Genomic DNA, 19,898 nt, shown 5'->3' on the forward strand with positions numbered 1-19,898 from the left:
ATCCCTAATATTTGAGCATTACTCTAGATGGTTTGGATTGAAGCCTTTTAGTCATGTATTCAGCAACTGTTATTTAGTTGCTATGACATTCTGAGTGATGGGACTACATCTTTTGGAGAAAAGCAAATGACCCCAACCTGAGTTGATAGTATCTATCCAGAGTTCAAAACGTATTTAGTACACCCCAGCTATCCCACATCATAGTGTGGTTCTGCTAAATGCCAAAAACCTTAAGTAGAACTTTTCTATAATTACGGTGTTTTGAAAGCAGGAAGCAGCAGCTCCAGGGATCTGAGAGGCCTTTGCAGGCCTACCTCTGGGCGAGAGAAGGAATTGAGATTGAGCTATGTTCTAAAGGACCAGTTGAAGCCTGTGGTGGGGAAGCTCCATTGGGTCCCAAGGAACTCCCAAAGTACAGCTCCCCAACCTGGCTCCTCTTGCTCCCAGACGGCGACCCTGTACCCTGGAGTGGTTTTTGGCATTTGCTTTATACTGAATTGCTTCATCTGGGGAAAGCACTCGTCAGGAGCGGTAAGTGCCCCTCCTCCACCTTCCAGTCCTTCCCCAGTACAGAAGGCCAATGGTGTCTAGCCCTGTTCCCCAAGGTCACTTCCTGCTGTTTCTTCCCTTTTCTAAGTTCCCAAAGTTCTATTCCCAACCTTGGGGGTTGAAGCTTGGCTGGGGTTTCCCCAGCATTGCCCATTGTCACCAGTGCCTGTCCCTGGTCTCTCTGTGGACAGCTGGCCAAAGTTCACTTCTTGAAAGGGCGGTTTCCATAGGCCAGGGCTCAGCTGGGGAATTCCCCTATCTCATCAGGCGAGAGCTGCTAGGTGCAAGTAAATTGGGCCAGTGTCCTATAACAGGGCTTTGCTCCTAGTGTCTGCCCTCACTGCCCTCCACTGTAGGTGGAAGCAGACAATGGGAAGAGGCACATGGCTCTGAGAGTAGGCAACTTGCCAGTCCCAGGCACTGTTGCCAGCAACTGCCTCAGTGGGATGGGTGGGGAGAATGGGGTCTTAGTTAATTAGCGCTGTGGTAGAGGTGGGACAGGCATTTGCACCCCAGCATGCAGAACCACCTGCCCCATCCCTAGGGTCCCTGGGTGAGTTCAAATTGAGTCCCAGGGAGGCTTAGGAAGCCTTTGAAGGAAGAGAAACTAATCGTCCTCTCACTTCCTCTTTTATACCTGTGTTCCTCCTCACTTCAGCTTTTTCCTCCTAGCTGCCAGTTGTGCATTCTAACACTCATAGAAATTTTGGAAAGTACAAAGGAGTTTAGAAATTCAAAATAACCTACAGTCCAACCACCCAGACAAATACTATAGAAATCTTTAATACATGTTCTTTCAAACTGTTTAATAGATATATTTAAAATGGAATTATGGGCTAGGAAGGTGGCTCAGCGGTAGAGTTCTTGCCTCATATGCCTGAGGCCCTGGGTTCAATTCCTCAGCACCACATAAACAAAAGGCCAGAAGTGGTGCTATGGGTCAAGTGGTAGAGCACTGACCTTGAGCTGAAGAGCTGAGGGACAGTGCCCAGGCCCAGAGTTCAAGCCCCACAACCAACAAAAAAATAATAATAATAAAAAGCGCTTGCCTTGCATGCCTGAGTCCCTGGGTTCGATTCCTGAGCACCACATAAACAAAAAGAAAAAAAGCCGGAAGTGGCGCTGTGGCTCAAGTGGTAGAGCGCTAGCTTTGAGCTGAAGAGCTGAGAGACAGCACCCAGGCCCAGAGTTCAGGCCCCACGACTGGACCCAAAATTAATAAATAATAAATAAAATCGAATTATGTAATTTAAAACAATTATAAACACATTGTGTGTGTGTGTGTGTGTGTGTGTGTGTGTGTGTGTGTGTGTGTGTGTGTGTGTGTGTGTGTGTGTGTGTGTGTGTGTGTGGTGTGTGTGTGTGTGTGTGTGTGTGTGTGTGTGTGTGTCAGTCCTATAACGAATTTAGAGCCTAGGAGCTGTCCCTGAGCTTTTATGCTCAAGGCTGATACTCCAGTGCTTGAGCCAAAGCTCCACTTCCAGCTTTTTGATGGTTAATTGGAGATAGGGGTCTTATGTACTTTCCTGCCTAGACTGGCTTCAAACCGTGGTCCTCAGATCTGAGCCTCTTATGTACTTTCCTGCCTAGACTGGCTTCAAACCGTGGTCCTCAGATCTGAGCCTCTTGAGTAGCTAGGATTACAGGCACAAGTCATCAGTACCTAGCTTTGCATGAATTTTATAACAACTTAATAATCACAACAGAAGATGAGAAAGAACGTGAAAAATCAATCCTCACACATTAGGAAAAATGCTGTTAAACTTTTTTGGTGTAGGCCTTTCTCGACACAGATCATATAAATACTATATTCTTACTGAAGTGAAGTCTTAAATGTACAGTGTTATAACCTGCTTTTCTCACTTAGAAGTGTATTGTGGTGGTGTTTTGAAGGGACTGGAATCACTTTGTACAGTCTTGTACTTCCCTTTTTCTCTTCACTTAGTGGATTACATGTCATTTCCTTCCCTTTGTGTTCCCTTCAGGTTCTCAGTCCTTTGCTTTCCTTTTCTCCCCCTTCCTCCCTGGATGACAAGCTCCTGGGAAGTGGCATTCCCTCATCACTGGGAGCACAGATGGTCCCCCAGCCACTCCCTGCTCTCCTCACAGGAAGTTCTTGGCCCAGATTCTGACCAGGAGCTCTTGAGCAAAGAGGAGTTAGAAGCCCCTTCCCCACTGAGGTGGCCTGCCATGCTTGTGGCTTCTCCTTCCTGGGAGTCCAGGATGTCCCTCTCCCTCCTGTCTAACCCCCATCTTGGGCATCGGCCTGGTGGGGGCCTCACAGTGCTGTGTCTACAGGTGCCATTTCCCACCATGGTGGCTCTGCTATGCATGTGGTTTGGGATATCCCTGCCCCTCGTCTACTTGGGCTACTACTTTGGCTTTCGCAAGCAGCCATATGACAACCCCGTACGCACCAACCAGATTCCCCGGCAGATCCCTGAACAGAGGTGGTACATGAACCGATTTGTGGGGTGAGTCTTCTAGCAGAGGCAAGAACAGAAGGAGGGCCTGTGGGGTGGGCGACACCAGCACTCTAAGCCACTTGCTGGGGAGGCCATGGGAGAGGGCCTCTCCTCCAGGGTGAAGTAGCCAGTGCCCAAAGGTCAGCAGCACATACACCAGTAGACATTATGCAAGGCGGCCTAATGAATGGGCCAGGCTGCAGCTAGACGTGGTGTTATATGAACCAGGACAGGGAAGGGGAGGGACAAAGGGCCTGATAACACAGGTTAAGGCCACCCACCCTCTCTACCTCAGTTCTCATCTTATGAACTGAGGAGAAAAAGGCCAACCTCTCGCAAGGTTGTCATAGTAGCACAGCATGGAAAAGACAGAGATCACCACCTGTGTAGTCTTGGGAGGGAACCTGGCTTCCTTGTGGCCAGGACTTGAGCACTATTAACTCTCATTCTCTGCTGCAGCATCCTCATGGCTGGAATCCTGCCCTTCGGTGCCATGTTCATTGAGCTGTTTTTCATCTTTAGTGTAAGTACACTGCTGCCTACCCTCCCCCTCCACTATGTGGCTCCACAGGCCTCCTCTCCTTCCCACTGCCTATGAAAGTGCAAGAGCCCTGCTCTTCACCCTAAAGTCAGTTAGCAGTCCTGCCTGAAGGGACAGCATTCAGAATTAAAGGAGCATGTCATGTGCACCTGTCTGGTACATGGATGCTGCTCTCTGATACTGCAGGCAGTCACTGCCATCATTGCAGGCATGATTGATAGCATTGTCCCATCTGCTTCCATTTCTGGGTCCTTTCCTGTCTTTGCCTGTCAACATTCTCCAAAACTTGAGGTAAGTAGGCAGAAACATCCCCAGGATGCCAAGCTAGAGCAAATGCAAAGGCTCTTGGCATTTAGTAAATGTTGCTATGGTGACCAGGAGTGCTTCTGTCTGAAAGTGCCCATGTGAAAGCCAGCAGGGAGATGCCAGTTCATGTAGGTCTAGCTGACCCAGCCACATGCCCAGCACTAGTGGTGCCATGCTCCAAGTCAGCACTCTACAAATGTCTACCCTTCCTGAGGAATACCTGCCTAGCAAGTGCAAGGTCCCAAGTCAGAACCCCAGGACCACCAAAATAAAATAAAAGGCCAAGCTTGCATAGCTCACCTGCGGTATAGCATAACCCCTGGCTGGCATGGGTACGCTGCTCCTGAGAGGTGGTGGCCGCTGTTCATGCTGGCAGATTTAGGCCAGGACCTACCCAGAACATGATCACCCAGAGCAGTTCCTAAGAGCAATCAGGCTTTTCCCCTGCCCCCGTGCCAGACCCAATAGTGCCATGCTGGCATCTCCATTCCTGCCTCAGGGGAGGGACAGTTGAGCTGAGGCAGACCAGCTGAAGACCACGTCGGTATATTCACAGGCCATCTGGGAAAATCAGTTCTATTACCTCTTTGGCTTCCTGTTCCTCGTTTTCATCATCCTGGTGGTGTCCTGTTCACAAATCAGCATCGTCATGGTGTATTTCCAGCTATGTGCAGAGGTGAGGGGAAGGGGGAAGGGGTGGGCTGAAGTGGCTGGATTTAGCACTGAACAGGTTGGTAGAGCTATGCAAAGCCCATGTCTGGGTTCTGTGGGTCACGTGTTTCTCCAAACTGCTGGGTCTCATTTGTACACTGGTTGATGACACCTACCGCCGCTTGGGTTGTATGGGACAGTCACCACAGCTCAGTGAAGGACAGTAGGACCTTCAGTATTGAGTCCACTCCAGTAGTTTCTCTTAACTGGCAGGTACAGAGTGGAGGCCTACCTTGCTTCTAGGCCTAGTTCTTGCAGAGTGGGAAAGACCAGCAGCCTCCGTGCCTGCTGCTGTCAGGGAGGCTGCTTCAGGTACTAAATGAGCCAATTCATAAGCAGCACTCAGAACAGTGCCTGACATATGGTAAGCACGGCTCATGAAAACACATTCTTACTACTTTTTTCTGATGAGTGTTTTTTTGTCAGGTATAATTTATAAACAATAAAAGTTATCTTTCATCTATGATTCCATAGATCTGGGAAACATGGTGGGAAAAGGCCTTGGAGACTTGAGGTCACTCTTCCTTCCCTTCTTCCTCAGGATTACCGCTGGTGGTGGAGGAATTTCCTTGTTTCCGGGGGATCGGCATTCTACGTCCTGGTCTATGCCATCTTTTACTTTGTTAACAAGGTACCACTCTCTTTAGGGGATCTCCGTAGTCCCCTCAGGTGGCTTGGCAACAAGGATGCTGGGGGGGGGGGAACCAGTATCTCCGGGTCCTTTAGCTTTTTCACTTAAGGCTGGTGCTCTACCACTTAAGCCACAGCTCCACTTAGGCTTTTTAGTGGTTAATTGGGAGTTAGGTGTTTCATATACTTTTCTGCCTAAGCTAACTTGATCATAATCGTCCTATTACAGTCTCCGGAGTAGCTAGGATTATAGGCGTGAGCCACCAGCACCTTGCTTTACTGGGTATTTTGGAGATAAGAATCGCACAGACTTTTCTACCCTAAGTAGCTATGATTACAGGTGTGAACCACCAGCACCTAGCAGACTATAGTACTATTTCTAGGATTCTCAGGACAAATCTAATCTCTACAGTGAATGTGAATTGCTGCTCTAGCTTCAGATGTTATTAGATCCATGATCTGAAAAATATCAGAGCTCTGTGCTCACACCTTAATCTGTATATCTCTTTTGGCTTCAGTCTGCAACTAGGATCTTTCCACAAGGTGGGAAGATGGCCATTAGAAGCCTCAGAGTAAAAGGTCTTTTTAACAGAGTGCCAATGGCTCACTCCTGTCATCCTAGCTACTCAGGAAGCTGAGATCGTGATTCAAAGCCAGCCTGGTCAGGAAAGCCCATGAGACTCTTACCTCCAATAAACTACCAAAAAAGCCAGAAGTAGAGCTGTGGCTCAAGTGGTAGAGCACTATAACTGTAAACAAAAAAAGGTGAGGCACAGAGCCCAAATCCTAAGTTCAAGCCCATGACCAGCACCAAAAAAAAAAAAAAAAAGGTCTTCTGCCATTTCATATTTATTCCAGGGAAGACTACATTGGCTTTGCTGAGGTTATATGCCCATTGTTCAGATTTATCCAGCCCAGCAGAATACTGTGCACTGATTGACCTGCTTTATAAAGGTGGTATACAGAGGGGTTACAGTTACATGTCAGATAAATAACATTTCTTTTTTGACAGTGTCACCTCTTCCCTCTCTCTCTCTCACTTTTTCCCTCCCATCCCCACTTACAGCTTAGGTTTTGTACTACAGTCAACGTCCCCAGCTGAACAAGATAGCAAGAGTGTTTCTCAGAACTCTTGGAGAAGGGAAGACAGGAAACTCTGTTGGACAAAAGCTAGAGATCTTTTCATAGCCTCCTGTCCTTCCTCCTTCTGCCCTAGTCTGCCTTCTCGGTCAAAGCACCAATTCTTCCAGCCACAGTATAAAACTAGGGCCCTTCCAGCCTGCGTTTTGCTCATCCCTTTCCTGGTTTGACCAGTGCCCATCCCTCCCACCTTGCCCAGGTCCCTGTTACCCTCACCCTATCTGTAGCCATAAAAACATTTCTGAGCTGGATGCTGGTGACTCATACCTATAATCCTAGCTAGTCAGGAGGCTGAGATCTGAGGATCACGATTCAAAGCCAGTCCTGGCAGGAAAGTCTATGAAGCTCTTATCTCCAATTAACCAGCAGAAAACCAGAAATGGCACTGTGGCTCAAGTAGTAGAGCACTTGCCTTGAGCAAAAAAGCTCAGGAACAGCACCCAGGCTCATGACTGACAAAAAAAAGAAAGGAAGAATACTTCTGGGACAGATAGGAGATGGAGCTTGACAAGGTGGCTTAGAAGGTCTGTTTTTGTTTTTTACTTCTTATTTTCTGCTGGCTCCTGGCATTTTGTAGCCATGCATCTGTCCATGAGCCCTAGATGTCACTCAAACCTGGCACCCTGGGTGTATTTTGATACCACAGTTCCAGATTTCATTCTCTGCTAACAGTACCATCACACAGATTCCCTAATACCTCTTCCCAGACCTTCAAACTCTACCCCAGTCACAGAGGATGCTGATATACTCCAAGATGAAAATTACCGTGAATCTGGGTGCCAGTGGCTCATGCCTGTAATCCTAGCTACTCAGGAGGCTGAGATCTGAGAATTGCAGTTCATAGCCAGCCTGAGTAGGAAAGTTCATGAAACTCCTATCTCTGATTAAGCACCAAAAAAGCCAAAAGTGGAGCTCTGGCTCAAGTGGTAGAGCTCTAGCCTTCAGCAAAAAAAGATCAAGCCTTAGGCTGGAATGGGTTGGGGGTGGAGGGAATGACTAGAGAGGGAGGGGAAGGGAGAGGAGAGAAGGGAGGAAAACAGAAGAAGACGGGGAAGGGAAGGTCATTGTGAAATGTTTACATAGGTGACCAGCTTGCTTGAGGTGAGGAGTGAAGGTTGAGGCAAACTGGTAAAGACTCTTTGTCCTTAAGATGGAAATGCTAGGGCTGGGAAGGTGGCTCAGTGGTAGAGCGCTTGCCTTGCATGCATGAGGCCCTGGGTTCGAATCCTCAGCACCACATAAGCAAAAAGAAAAAAGCTGGCAGTGGCGCTGTGGCTCAAGTGGTAGAACGCTAGCCTTGAGCTGAAAAGCTGAGGGACAGCACCCAGGCCCAGAGTTCAGGCCCCATGACCGGACCCAAAGAAAAGAAAAAAGGAAATGCTAGACACCTCTCCTAGAACATCCCTCCCCACTCCCTGGCTGCTGTCCCAGCCATCCAGAGTTGTTACTATGGGGACTGTGAAGGACCAGGCAGTGGCACAGCCGTGACCATTCTTGCCTGTGGTGTTCTTACCTGGCCCCTGGTGCAAATGAGGGTTCACCTGGCCCCATCCCTGGCCAGGTGGCCATTTCAGCACAAGATGAGGGTGACAGTAAGGACCCCCAGTGAGCTGTGGCTGCCTGTCACTAAAGCACTCCTCCATTCTCTCTGTCCTTGCCCCAGCTGGACATCGTCGAGTTCATCCCATCTCTCCTCTACTTTGGCTACACAGCCCTCATGGTCTTGTCCTTCTGGCTGCTCACGGGCACCATTGGCTTCTATGCAGCCTACATGTTTGTCCGCAAGATTTATGCTGCTGTGAAGATTGACTGACTGGGGTGGACTATGGCCAGGCCCGCAATGTCCTCGGACAGGAAGCCACCCTGCGTGGGGGAACTGCAGGCACACGAAATAAAATAACTCCTGCTCATTTGGAATGCAACTCCTGGCACGGTGTTCCTGGATCCTGGGGCTGCGTGGGGGTGGGGAGGCCTTTAGATAAATCTTACATTTTTCTTTATCTTATTCCAATTCTGTGAGGGATGAGTTTTTATTTTGTTTTTGTTTTGTTTTGTGGGAGTCTTTTCCCTTTTTTTTTCTTCAGTGCTAAAAAAATTCCCTCCACTAAGAGCTCTCTGACCTGTTTATTCAGGTTTATTTTTGGTTGGGGGTTTTATTTCCTTCGTTCATTTTTGTTGCTGTTACTGTTTTTTTAAAGCAAATGGATCCAGGATGGATAAATCCACCAAGATATTGGTTTTTGGTCACTGTCTCTACCCCAGTTCCTCAGGGCTGTTGGCCATCCTACCACTAACTGGAAAAGGAAACACGGGGGCCAGAAGTAAGGGTTCTGAGCCTTTCGCTGCCCAGCCTCACCGCCAATGCCGAGACACAGCACAGGCCTAACCTGGACATCGCCCTCGGTGCCAACCAGCCTCTGGCAGACCCTCTCCCTCCCTCTCCCCCGGCTGTGCCTCCACTCATCCTCTCACCAGGAGCAAGCTGAGGCCTTGGTTGCTACAAGGAGGTCTTGGGAAGTGCTGGCTGAGGTTCTTTAGGACAGCAGGACGCTCCCTGAGCAGAGCAGCTGGAGTCTGTTAACCAGTGAAGAGGAAGAGAAGAGTCCTGCAATGAACTGTTCTTGTGCCAAGAAACCCTGGACCTGGGGCCAAGTATCTGCAGAGCCAAGGGTCCACACGTCTGTCAGGGAAGGGGTGGCTGAGGCTGCTAGAGTACTTGCCCTTCAGGATTACTTCCTTCCCCCCCCCATTCTTTACTTGGGGGTGCCACTCTGTCAAAGTGTGCTGGTGGCAGACCTCCTCCTGCCCCACTTCCAGGGCAGAAGGAAGAGGCCTCAGGTCCTCAGATCCCCTCCTTTAGGTGTCTGGGAAGGACACACTCTTCCCTGACATCCCCCGGACTCAGCATTTCTCAGTTCTTCTAGCCAGACCCAACCCCACCACCTCCCACCCTAATTCTTTTGAGGCTACCCAGAAAACTGCTGTGAGAGGAAGATGAAGGTAAGTTTGATTGTTCCTTCCCCAGGGTCTCCAGGCTGGAAAGAGGTGGTCACGTAGCCGGCCTGGTGCCTCTACAAGCCCCCAGCTCTTCCCACCCCTGCCCACCCCGCGCAAGTCACAGACATTTACTCTTACATTGCAAGAGACCAAATCTATTGTGAGATTGGGGTTTGAGTCCTTTGGGACCCCACTGTGAGATAACTCAGGATGCTGGTGATACTTAAAACGCACCCAGCCCTCGCTGCCCCGGTCTCCTGGGGGCCTGGCCAGCTCCAGTGCCGAGAGTCGAACCAGTGAACTCAGTCTCCCCTCACAGTGACTCCTCAGCACCAGGCAGCACCCACCATGAATCAGGTTGGAGAGAAGGGGACCCAAACAGTAGAGAATGATCAGGAGTCTTTTGTTCATTCAAATTTTGAATATTTTCCCTAAGAGATTCTTTTGGGAGGGAGTGGGGAAATGGGACTCTTCCAAGGGTTCAACCATTGTCGATTTTTTTGACTTTTTAAATCATCATTATTTTTAATTAAAGAAAAATGCCTGTATGCCTTTTTTTGGTCTAATTGTAAATAAAAATACCATTGTCCTGTTGTTGTGTCTCAAGTCATGTGTAAGGGCGAGGTACGACAGCATCCCCCAGTTAGCTTGGGTGGAATGGTCGCTTTCAAAGCTCCATCCCCTGTGGGGTGCCAGTGGCTCACATCTTATAATCCTAGCTGCTCAGAAGGCTGAGATCTGAGGATCTCAGTTCGAGGTCATCCTGGGCAGGAAAGTCTCCCTGAGACTCTTTATCTCCAGAAGTGGTGCTGTGGCTCAAAGTTCAAGCCCCACAACCAACCAAAAAAAAAAAAACCGCCTTTTTTTTTTTTTTTTGGTTTTGGGGCCTGAATTCGGCCTGGACGCTGTCCCTCAGCTCTTCAGCTCAAGGCCAGCACTCTACCACTTAAGCCACAGTGCCACTTCCAGCTTTTTCTGTTTAAGTGGTGCTGAGGAATCAAACCCAGGGCCTCATGCGTGTAAGGCAGGCACTCTACCACTGAGCCACCTTCCCAGCCCCCCCTTTTTTTTTGTCAGTCATGGGGGTTGAACTCTGGGCTTGGGTGCTGTCCCTGTGCTCTTCATCTTCATCTCAAGGTGAGTGCTCTACCACTTGAGCTACAGCACCACTTCTGGCTTTCTAGTGGTTTATTGGAGATAAAAGTCTCATGGACTTTCCTGCCCCGGCTGGCTTTGAACCATGATCCTCAGATCTCAGCCTCCTGAGAAGCTAGGATTACAGGCGTGAGCCACCGGCACTGGGCACAAAGCTTTCTTTAATGCTTTTATTTTTATTTTTTGTTTTTTTGGTGGGGGTTGGAGGGGCAGTCCTGGGGCTTGAAGTTGGCCTGGGCATTGTCCCTGAACTTCTTTTGTTCAAGGCTAGCACTCTACCACTTGAGCTACAGCACCACTTCTGGCTTTTTCTGCTTAGGTGGTACTGAGGAATCGAACCCAGGGCCTCATGCATACAAGGCAAGCACTCTACCACTGAGCCACCTTCCCAGCCCGAGACTTTTTTATTTCCTCTTTTTTCTTTTTTTGTGCTAGTCATGGGGCATGAACTCAGGGCCTGGGTGCTGTCACTGAACTTTTATGCTCAAGACTGCACTCCACCACTTGAGCCACCATTCTACTTCCAACTTTCCAGTGTTTAATTGGAGATAATTGCCTCACAGACTTTCCCTGCCCAGGCTGGCTTTGAACTGTGATCCTCAGATCTCAGCCTCCTGAGTAGCTCAGATTACAAGCATGAGCCATTAGCACCCGACTCTAGTTGAGTGTCTGTTGTTTTTTTGTTTTTTGTTTTTTTTTTGTCAGTTGTGGGGTTTAAACTCAAGGCCTAATGGGCATTGTCCCTGAGCTCTTTTTCTTTTCTTTTTTGCACAAGGCTAGTGCTCTACCACTTTGAACCCCAACATCACTTCAGTTTTGTGGTGGTTAATTGGAAATATGAATATCACAGCCAGGCACTGGTGGCTCAGGCCTGTACTCCTAGCTACTCAGGAGGCTGAGATCTGAGGATCACTATTCAAAGCCAGCCTGAGCAGGAAAGTCTGTGAAACTCTGATCTCCAATTACCACTAGAAAACTGGAAGTGGGGCTGGGAAGGTGGCTCAGTGGTAGAGCGCTTGCCTTGCATGCATGAGGCCTTGGGTTCAATTCCTCAGCACCACATAAGCAAAAAAAGCCAGAAGTGGCACTATGGCTCAAGTGGTAGAGCACTAGCCTTGAGCTGAAGAGCTGGGGCACAGCACTCAGGCCTAGAGTTCAAGCCCCATGATGGACACAAAAAAGAATCTCAGACTTTCTGCCCAGGCTAGCTTTGAACTGTGGTCCTCAGATCTCAGCCTTCTGAGTAGCTAGGATTACAGGCATGAAACACTAGCAGTCAGCTAGTTGAATCTCTTTTCTTTTGTTTTGTTTTGGGTCCAGTTGTGGGGCCTGAACTCTGGGCATGGGCATTGTCCCTCAGCTTTTCAGCTCAAGGCTACCACTCTACCACTTGAGCCACAGCACCACTTCCGGCTTTTTTTCTTTTTGCTTATGTGGGGCTGGGGAATCGAACCCAGGGCCTCATGCATGCAAGGCAAGCGCTCTACCACTGAGCCACCTTCCCAGCCCCTAGTTGAATCTCTTTTGACATAGTTATTATGTGTCTGGCATAGATAGTACAGAGTTTGGTGTCTTCCAAAAGGCCAACTAGATAGATATTGCTTACCTCCAAAAAGCTACTAAAAGCTGAAGCTCAGCTCTGTTGGCAAGTCCTAGCCACTTCTTGAATCAAATACTGAAAAGGAGTTTGCAAATGAGAAGGCCAATGAACTTATAATGAGGTTTAATTTCACAAAGTGCCCCAGGACCAGGACTTTTGCAGCCAGTTGCTTTCTAGACATTTTTACCACTAGTGGGTTTGCAGGCAGTCTGCTTTGTTACAGTCAAGATGCAAAGATCTCCTTTCCCGCTTTCCCTGAACCCCAGTGGGAACAGAGAGCAACGTGGGCATTGTGGAAGCAGTACGGACCCCAGATTCCTTCTGCATATGGACGGATGCACAGTTCTCCCCACCACTCATTACAAAGACTGAGATATCCCCATTGAATGGGTGTTGTACCTTTGTAAAAAGTCTGGATCATGTCAAAAGACCATATATGAGCTAACATTTTGAACATAGAGAATAAAAGAATGATTTGGCCAGGTGCCAATAGCTCACACCTGTAATCCTAGCTACTCAGGAAGCTGAGCCTTAAAGATCACATTTTAATGCCCTACATTAAAGTGTGAGACTACTCTTAATTAACCAATCAAACACTGAACTAGAAGCATAGCTCAACTGAATGCCAGCGATGAAGTTGAGAACATGAGGTCCTGAGTTCAAAGCCTGGGTACTGCATACTTCTCTTTTATACCTGTTTAGGTTGGCCAGTTGTGGCTGCTTGCTTTCCTGTGTGGCTTGTTTGCCCCTGTATGGGCTTGATGTTTCATTGGATGCCAGAGATTGTAGATTTTTACCTCATTGGATCTGGGGTATATTAATAATCCTGTGGATCCATTTGAGCATTGTTTGGGGAATTAAGTTACTTGGAAACAGTTTGGTTCTGTGGATTTGTGCTTGCAGGTTTTTTTTCATGTTTGTTTTGTTGTAAATCGAGAGCAGTGCTCATTCTTGAGCTGATTATTTGCTTAGAGAGTTTGAGTGACATGGGGGGGGGTGAGGGGTGAGCCCTCTGAAGGGAATTTTCCTCCTAATGAAGTTTCAGTTTCTCCTTTGGACGAAGAATGGGCTGAGGGCCATGAAGAGATGTGGAATTGTGGTGAGTAGTAGGCAGCAGCCACCCATAAGCCTAGCAGACTTCAGGCTGGTGCCTGTTCCACCACAGCTGGCTGCCCAAGAGCCTGAGTCAGCTGTGGTTGGTGCCTCACAGTCCCTGGCTTTGGTTCGCCTTCTTGAGCATGGGAAGCAGAAGCCAGGGACTTCCTTGAAGTCCTTAGGGAAAAATGTCAAAGTCCTCTGAGCTATCTATAATCAAGGCAATTGGAGATTACAAGTAATTGCTACCGTTTGGAAATGGATTTTCTTTTAAACTCAATACCTGCTGCTTTTGCTCATTGGCTAGTGCTCTACCAACTGAGCCATACTTCCAACCCCTTGAGATAGATTTTTCTCAGACCGAAAAATAATGTCCAAAGTTATTTATTTATTTTTGCTGGACCTGGGCCTGGGCACTGTCCTTGACCTTCTTTTGTTCAAGGCTAGAGCGCTACCACTTGAGCCACAGTGCTACTTCTGGCTTTTTCTGAGTAGTTTGTTGGAAATAAGAGTCACATGAATGAGCCAGGTGCCTGTGGCTCATGCCTATAATTCTAGCTACTCAGGAGGCTTAGATCTGAGGATCACAGTACAAAGTCAGCCCAGGCAGGAAGTCAGTGAGACTCTTATTTCTGATTAACCACCAGAAAACCAGAAGTGGAAGTAGCATTGTGGCTCAAGTGGTAGAGCACTGGCCTTGAGCTGAAGAGCTCAGGAACAGTGCTCAGGCCTAGAGTTCAAGCCCCATGACCAACAAAACAAAAAAGTCTCATGAACTTTCCTGCTCAGGCTGGCTTTGAACTGTGATCCTCAGATCTCAGCCTCCTGAGTAGGATTACAGGCATGAGCCACTGGTGCCCAGCTCCAAGAAGATCTTGAGCCAGGTTTGGAGCCCTAGAAGGAGCTTACAAAAGTCTTGTAAGCCCTTCAGAGCTGGTTGTGGTTTTTTAGTTTTTGTTTTGTGCCTGTACTGTGGCTTGAGCTCAGGGCCTGGATGCTGTCCCTGAGCTTTCTAGCTAAGACTGGCATTCTACCACTTGAGCCACACCTCCACTTTCGGCTTTTTGGTGATTAACTGGAGATGAATCTCATGGACTCTCCTGCCTGAGCTGACAGATCTGTCTCAGATCTGTCTCCTCAGTAGCTAGGATTATAGAAGCATAAGCCACCAGCAACTGACAAGAACTAGAGCCTTCAGAGTTTGGAGCAGTGACCCTGGGTTAGAAAATCACTCTGACGGGCTGGGAAGGTAGCTCAGTGGTAGAGTGCTTGCCTTGCATGCCTGAGGCCCTGGGTTTGATTCCTCAGCACCACATAAGAAAAAAGCCGGAAGCGACGCTGTGGCTCAAATTAAATGGTAGAGTGCTAGCCTTGGGCTGAAGAGCTGAGGGACAGTGCCCAGGCCCAGAGTTCAGGCCCCACGACCAGACCCCCAAAAAAAAAAATCACTCTGACTGCCATGTCTACTCGTGACACCACACAGAATAGATGCTCTATTACTGCTGGTGGCCATTTCACTTTTTAGCATGCTTGTGCCTTTGATTTGAGGTCAAGAACCCCAAAGATGATCTCCTGGAGATGAAGTGCTGTGTATTAGATAAGCGAGTGAGTGATGGGGCACAAACTAGTGAACAAGAAAGAATGGGTTCTGGCCGGGCGCTAGTGGCTCACGCCTGTAATCCTAGCTACTCAGGGGCTAAGATCTGAGGATCATGGTTCAAAGCCAGCCCAGGTAGGAAAGTCCATGAGACTCTTATCTCCAATAAACCACTAGGAAACTGGAAGTGGTGCTGTGGCTCAAGTGGTAGAGCGCTGAAGAGTGCAGGGACAGCACACAAGCCCAGAGTTCAAGCCCACAACCAAAAAAAAAAAAAAGAATGGGTTCTGAAGATGATACACCCCATTGGGCAGAGGAGCATGTGTTTGCCACAGTGCTAAGTTCAGCACTAGCCATATAGCAGCAGGAGCAGGTAAGTACCTCCATTAAATTAGGACCATTGTCTAGGAGCTAAGGACATACAGGATGCTGCAGGACCCAAATCTGGACAGGAGGAACCAAAGAGCAATTTGATAACCACAAGCACAGGTCAGGTAGATCCGGGGTCACCAGCTTCCAGCATGCTTCCAGCTCTCCTTGACTTCTCCAGGGAGCATCAAGGACAGGTGTTTGGCCCAGAGGGTAGAATCCAGCCAGGTCCACTATCTTGGTTTTAGTCTATACTTGGGAGGTGGCAGACTGTTGCAGGCTAGGACAATCATGGAAGTCTTCCCAGAAAAGCTGTATCTTGGAAGGATGGCTAAGTCCAAACTGAAGATCTTAGTTAGCCCTCTCTTCCCCTTGCCTCCAGCCTCATTTTGACCCATAGCTGACACTCCTACTGGTTTCCACAGGATAAATCCTTGGCCTGGCATCTTGAGTTCCTGCTTTCAGGAGTGGCCTCCCCCACCTCCTCATCCATCATTGCCTCTTCCAGGCAACCACACATCATCCTATACCCCAAACGTAGTATATCTTGATGCCCTATTCCTGAGCTCATGCTGCTTGCTCTGCCAGGAATTCCTCTTCTAGACCCTCTAATTGTTGATCCGCAGTGCTGGAGATGAATCCAGGCCTCTCTCAAGTTAGCTAAGCTCTCTACCTCAGGGCTCCCCACTCCCAAGCAGGAACTGGCTTTTTATTTTTTTATTTTTATTTTTTGTCGGTCGTGGGGCTTGAACTCTGGGCTTGGGCACTGTCCCTCAGCTTTTCAGCTCAAGGCGAGCGCTCTACCACTTGAGCTACAGTGCCACTTCCGGTTTTCTGGTGATTTATTGGAGATAGGAGTCTCACAGTCTCTCTTGCCCGGGTTGGCTTTGAACCGTGATCCTCAGATCTCAGCCTCCTGAGTAGCTAGGATTACAGGCGTGAGCCACCAGCGCCCGGCTGGAACTGGCTTTTTAAACTTGTGCCATTTTTTCAAAGGCCAGGTCCAGTGTCCTGACTTGAGAGATGTCTACTATCTGACCTCACACCACCACAGCTTGGGATAAACTGTTGGCCATACTGGACTTAACTGCGTTCTAACTCCTTGATGTAACTGGTATGTGTCAGTTGGCCCTCTTGTCCTGGTATAATTGCCAGAAGTAGCCTTCTTTACCACAGAGGTGAAGACTGGCTAGACAATCTACTGTAGTCATCCCTCAGCACACCCTTTTTTTTGTCCTGGTACTAGGGTTTGAACTCAGACTGGGCACTGTCCCTTCGCTTTTTCTGTTCAAGGCTGATACTCTACCACTACTTCCGGCTTTTTGGTAGTTAATAGGAAATAAGAATCTCATTAACTTTCCTGCCAGGGCTGGCTTTGAACCCAGAATATCAGATCTCAGACTCCTGAGCAGCTAGGATTACATTTGTGAGCCCAGTATTTCACTCTACTCTGTTCCACCCAACTGAAATCCTTTGGGAAGGAACTTGGCGTCATTCTTTATCTTGTCAGAGCTCACACAGAGTTCTAGCACACTTGATAAGGTCATTCACTCACACTGATGATTTTGGGAGTGTTACTAAACCATATGGGAAAAGGCAGCAGACAGATGGGTCGCTGGTCTCCTGACTCTCAAGAGACCGGGAAGAAAGAGGACGAGAAAAGCTCATCCTCAGTTACAAGAGACAAGGGGAAACTTGGAGGCTGGGCCGGGAAGCCTGTGGGAAAATGGTGTTTGAGGCTTGAATAAATTGTAGGAACTTCAGATTTCTCTTCCCTCCTCTTGCAGTAGGAAAATTCCTGAGAGAGGGAAAAGCAAAACCTGAGACTGGAACATGCTTGATGTATTTCGGGAGTAGCAGAAGCCACTGTGGAGAGCAGAGAGGCCAGCAAGGACCAGACAAGTCAGCTCCCCAGCTGATAAAAGGAATTGGGGGCTTTGCCCGTAGAGGGTTTTAGAAGGGGGAGTAACATGACCTAAGTTATTTTTCCCTAGACCAAAAGGTTTTATTTTCCATCATGCATATAGAACACAAAAGCGCCAAATTGGACAAAACCCCACGGGGAATATTTCTGTTTAGAGGCAGCTATATCATTTTGCAGCAATGTCATTAGCAACATGGTCACCGGGGCACAGAACCACTCAGACCATCAGTCACAGATGCAGCCAGAGATCAGTCACAGATTTCCTCCTGGAAGTTATTCTATAGATGCACTGTATTCCAATTCTCCTTGTAAGGCAGGGTTATATAGCATCAGGCCACAACTGATTTACAGTGTACAGACATGGAAGTTTCCAAGTGGCATAGAACAGTTACATTGGCAGAAGTTACAAATGTTCTCAACTAACAGCAAGCAGGCATGTACAGCTCCATTTCCCAGGGGGCTCAAACAGCGAAGGAAATGTACAGAGGACTTAGACAAAAGTAGCAAAATAAAGAGCCTAAAACATTAGCTTTCTAACCACACCAGTGATACCTGGCCCAGGTGAGAAAACCTGTGAAGCTTTAGTGTTCTATTAGTCTTCTAATTTACAAAATATTGGTGAAAGAAAAAAGCTCACAAGACTCAAGGGCTCTCTCCTCCACCCAGAGCTGTCAGCCACTCCTTCCTTTGCAGCTGCTCTGACTTACGTTTTCTGCTCCCCACCATTATGTCCCCATGTCCCAGAAGACAAGGCCTTGTGTAAAATGGAGAGGACAAGCCTGCTAGGGCAGCTCAGCTCTTAAACATAGAGGAACCCATGGGCAGGGGAAGGAGGGACGACAACACAGAAAGGGACCTGGAGGAAGAGAATCAGGGGTGAAGTGCCTCTAAAAGAATACAGTGTACAATGATTAACTCTCCCTGCCCCTGGGGACTTCCTGCTCTCTGTATAGCTTGCCCAGCACTGACTGCCCCGTTTTGAAGAAGGGATAGGACAAAGGAGTGAAGAGCACAAGCAGTTAACAGGACAAGCTCTCCCCCTCTAGAGACAGCTGAGTTCAAGAAAGTTTGTCTCCTTTGCTGTTGGCAAAAGCTTTGCTTGTTCAGTTACTTTGTTTCTGAGTTGTCATTTTAAAAAATAGTGTGGCCCCATAGCCACCTCAACCTGGTAGCCTAAACATAGGTGGGCACAGGGGGAGCTGGCAAAGGACCCAGCTTTTGTGTAGGCTCAATAATGGGGCTCCTGGAAGAGATCCCATCCCTGTCCCCCTGGATCAGATGATGGCACTATTTCCAGGTAATAGGGCAGGAGGCCCCTGCCTGCATCCCTAGGCAGCTCTTGAGCATGGGAGCAGGCACGAGGGATGAGGGTAGCCTGAGCAAAGCTCCTCAGAAAGGTGATGGCCAAGCACAATGGAGCACAGCTCAGGCAGTGGTGAGGGGGCAACATGGGGCAAGAAGAGCAGTGTTAAATGCAAAGGATCCTTCGCTGGGCACTCACCCTAGGCCTCACCCTGCCCGGTCATCTGGCTGCCCATGCTGCCAGGTGCCCACTAGTCCATTTGATGGGAGTCTGGCCTGAGGCCATGGAATGTCCAAGTCGGGTGGTTCTCTCCTTTCCAAGTGTGCCCACTTCATCTTGGGTGACAAGACCTTAAAGCTTGAGCCTTCAAAGATGCAATGGTTGGTCTTGTGACACCTCATAGGTGCTCATGAGAAAAGAAAAAGAAAAAAAAAGTGGTCGGGAGGCCCTCAGGTAGTTTCAGGCCATGAAGATGGTAGTGGTCCAGAGCCGGGGAGGGGGGGGGTGGCGGGGAGGCCTGTGGTGAACGCAGAGGCATATGATAGTCACACAATATTGATGCAGACCAGCAAGTAAGTCACATGGGAACTGTAGAGATTGGCCATGAAAACCAGTCTTGGGGCTGGGTCCACCCAACATCCAGAGAAGGCAAACAGAAGGTCTATAAGAGACAGGTGTCATGTAGGTATTGCGGGCCAGGGCAGGACTTAGCCAGACTGGAATCCGTAGGGCCTAGAAGGGGCCTCAGTGGGCCACCTTGCGAGGCCTCGCCTGGCTCTATGAGACCTATCCCCCAGCAAGTAGTACTGCAGAGGGTTGGGCCACAGGTCATCTTTAATGATTTGGGCAACCCTGTCAGCCTCTGGGAGGCTGTGCTGTGAAAACCAGCTGAAGAAGCTTCGCACCGTGTCCCGGTTTCTGTGGATCAGGGCGGGTGGCTCCTGGCCCCGGTGCCAACGGATGGGAGTTGCAATGGACACCACTCGACCCGAGGATCTACACTCGTACTCTTTCACAATCACCTTGTTTCGGAAGTACGGATTGCTCCAAAAGCGGAACTTGAACTTGCAACCTGACCTGGCATGTCTGAGTTCTCTCACCTCCAGATTCATCAGATAGCAGAGTATGTCTTCATCCCGGGGGCTGATCAGGGCTGCCAGCTGCGGGTGGTTCAGGAAGGCGGTGACCCAGAAGCCAGGGATGTTCTGGATGATGAAGCTCCTCCTGGCCAGGTGCAACCTGCGCATCCTGCCGAACCTGCGCTCCAGCCGGAGGTAGGCCCTGTCGGCCTGGGCGCTCGCGGCCTCCAGCTCCCACTGGATGGCCTCCAGCGGGTCCACAATAAGACCGCCCAGGTCTAGGGGCCCCAGGACCCCCCGGGCCTCCGCGCCCACCTCCGGCTTCTCCTCCTCCACCTGCTGCTTATCCGCCTCCGCCTCCGTACCGATGGCGCCTTCTTCGCCCGTGGCCTCCCCGGCTTTGTCGCCGGCTCCCGCAGGGGCCCCGAACCCCTCTG

General features: G+C 49.1%; 2 protein-coding genes across 6 annotated transcripts in view; one reads left to right on the plus strand and one right to left on the minus strand.

Moving 5' to 3' along the window:
- Positions 1-8,261, plus strand: part of Tm9sf4 (transmembrane 9 superfamily protein member 4) — a 58,141-nt gene extending 49,880 nt beyond the window's left edge. For all 5 annotated transcript variants that reach the window (XM_013010971.1, XM_013010970.1, XM_013010975.1 and 2 more), the window contains 6 exons: positions 448-531; positions 2,848-3,023; positions 3,474-3,537; positions 4,418-4,537; positions 5,114-5,203; positions 8,006-8,261. In XM_013010971.1, coding sequence (XP_012866425.1) covers positions 448-531; positions 2,848-3,023; positions 3,474-3,537; positions 4,418-4,537; positions 5,114-5,203; positions 8,006-8,155 — 684 coding nt within the window. In that variant the 3' untranslated portion in view covers positions 8,156-8,261. The remainder of the gene's footprint in view (positions 1-447; positions 532-2,847; positions 3,024-3,473; positions 3,538-4,417; positions 4,538-5,113; positions 5,204-8,005) is intronic.
- A 9,077-nt stretch (positions 8,262-17,338) lies between these two features.
- LOC105981480 (putative testis-specific Y-encoded-like protein 3) overlaps positions 17,339-19,898 on the minus strand; it is a 3,517-nt gene continuing 957 nt past the window's right edge. The window contains exon 4 of the mRNA XM_013010671.1: positions 17,339-19,895. Coding sequence (XP_012866125.1) covers positions 19,090-19,895 — 806 coding nt within the window. The 3' untranslated portion in view covers positions 17,339-19,089. The remainder of the gene's footprint in view (positions 19,896-19,898) is intronic.

The sequence above is a fragment of the Dipodomys ordii genome, unplaced genomic scaffold (assembly GCF_000151885.1).
Source record: "Dipodomys ordii isolate 6190 unplaced genomic scaffold, Dord_2.0 Scaffold13, whole genome shotgun sequence".
In the NCBI taxonomy this organism is placed as follows: domain Eukaryota; kingdom Metazoa; phylum Chordata; class Mammalia; order Rodentia; family Heteromyidae; genus Dipodomys; species Dipodomys ordii.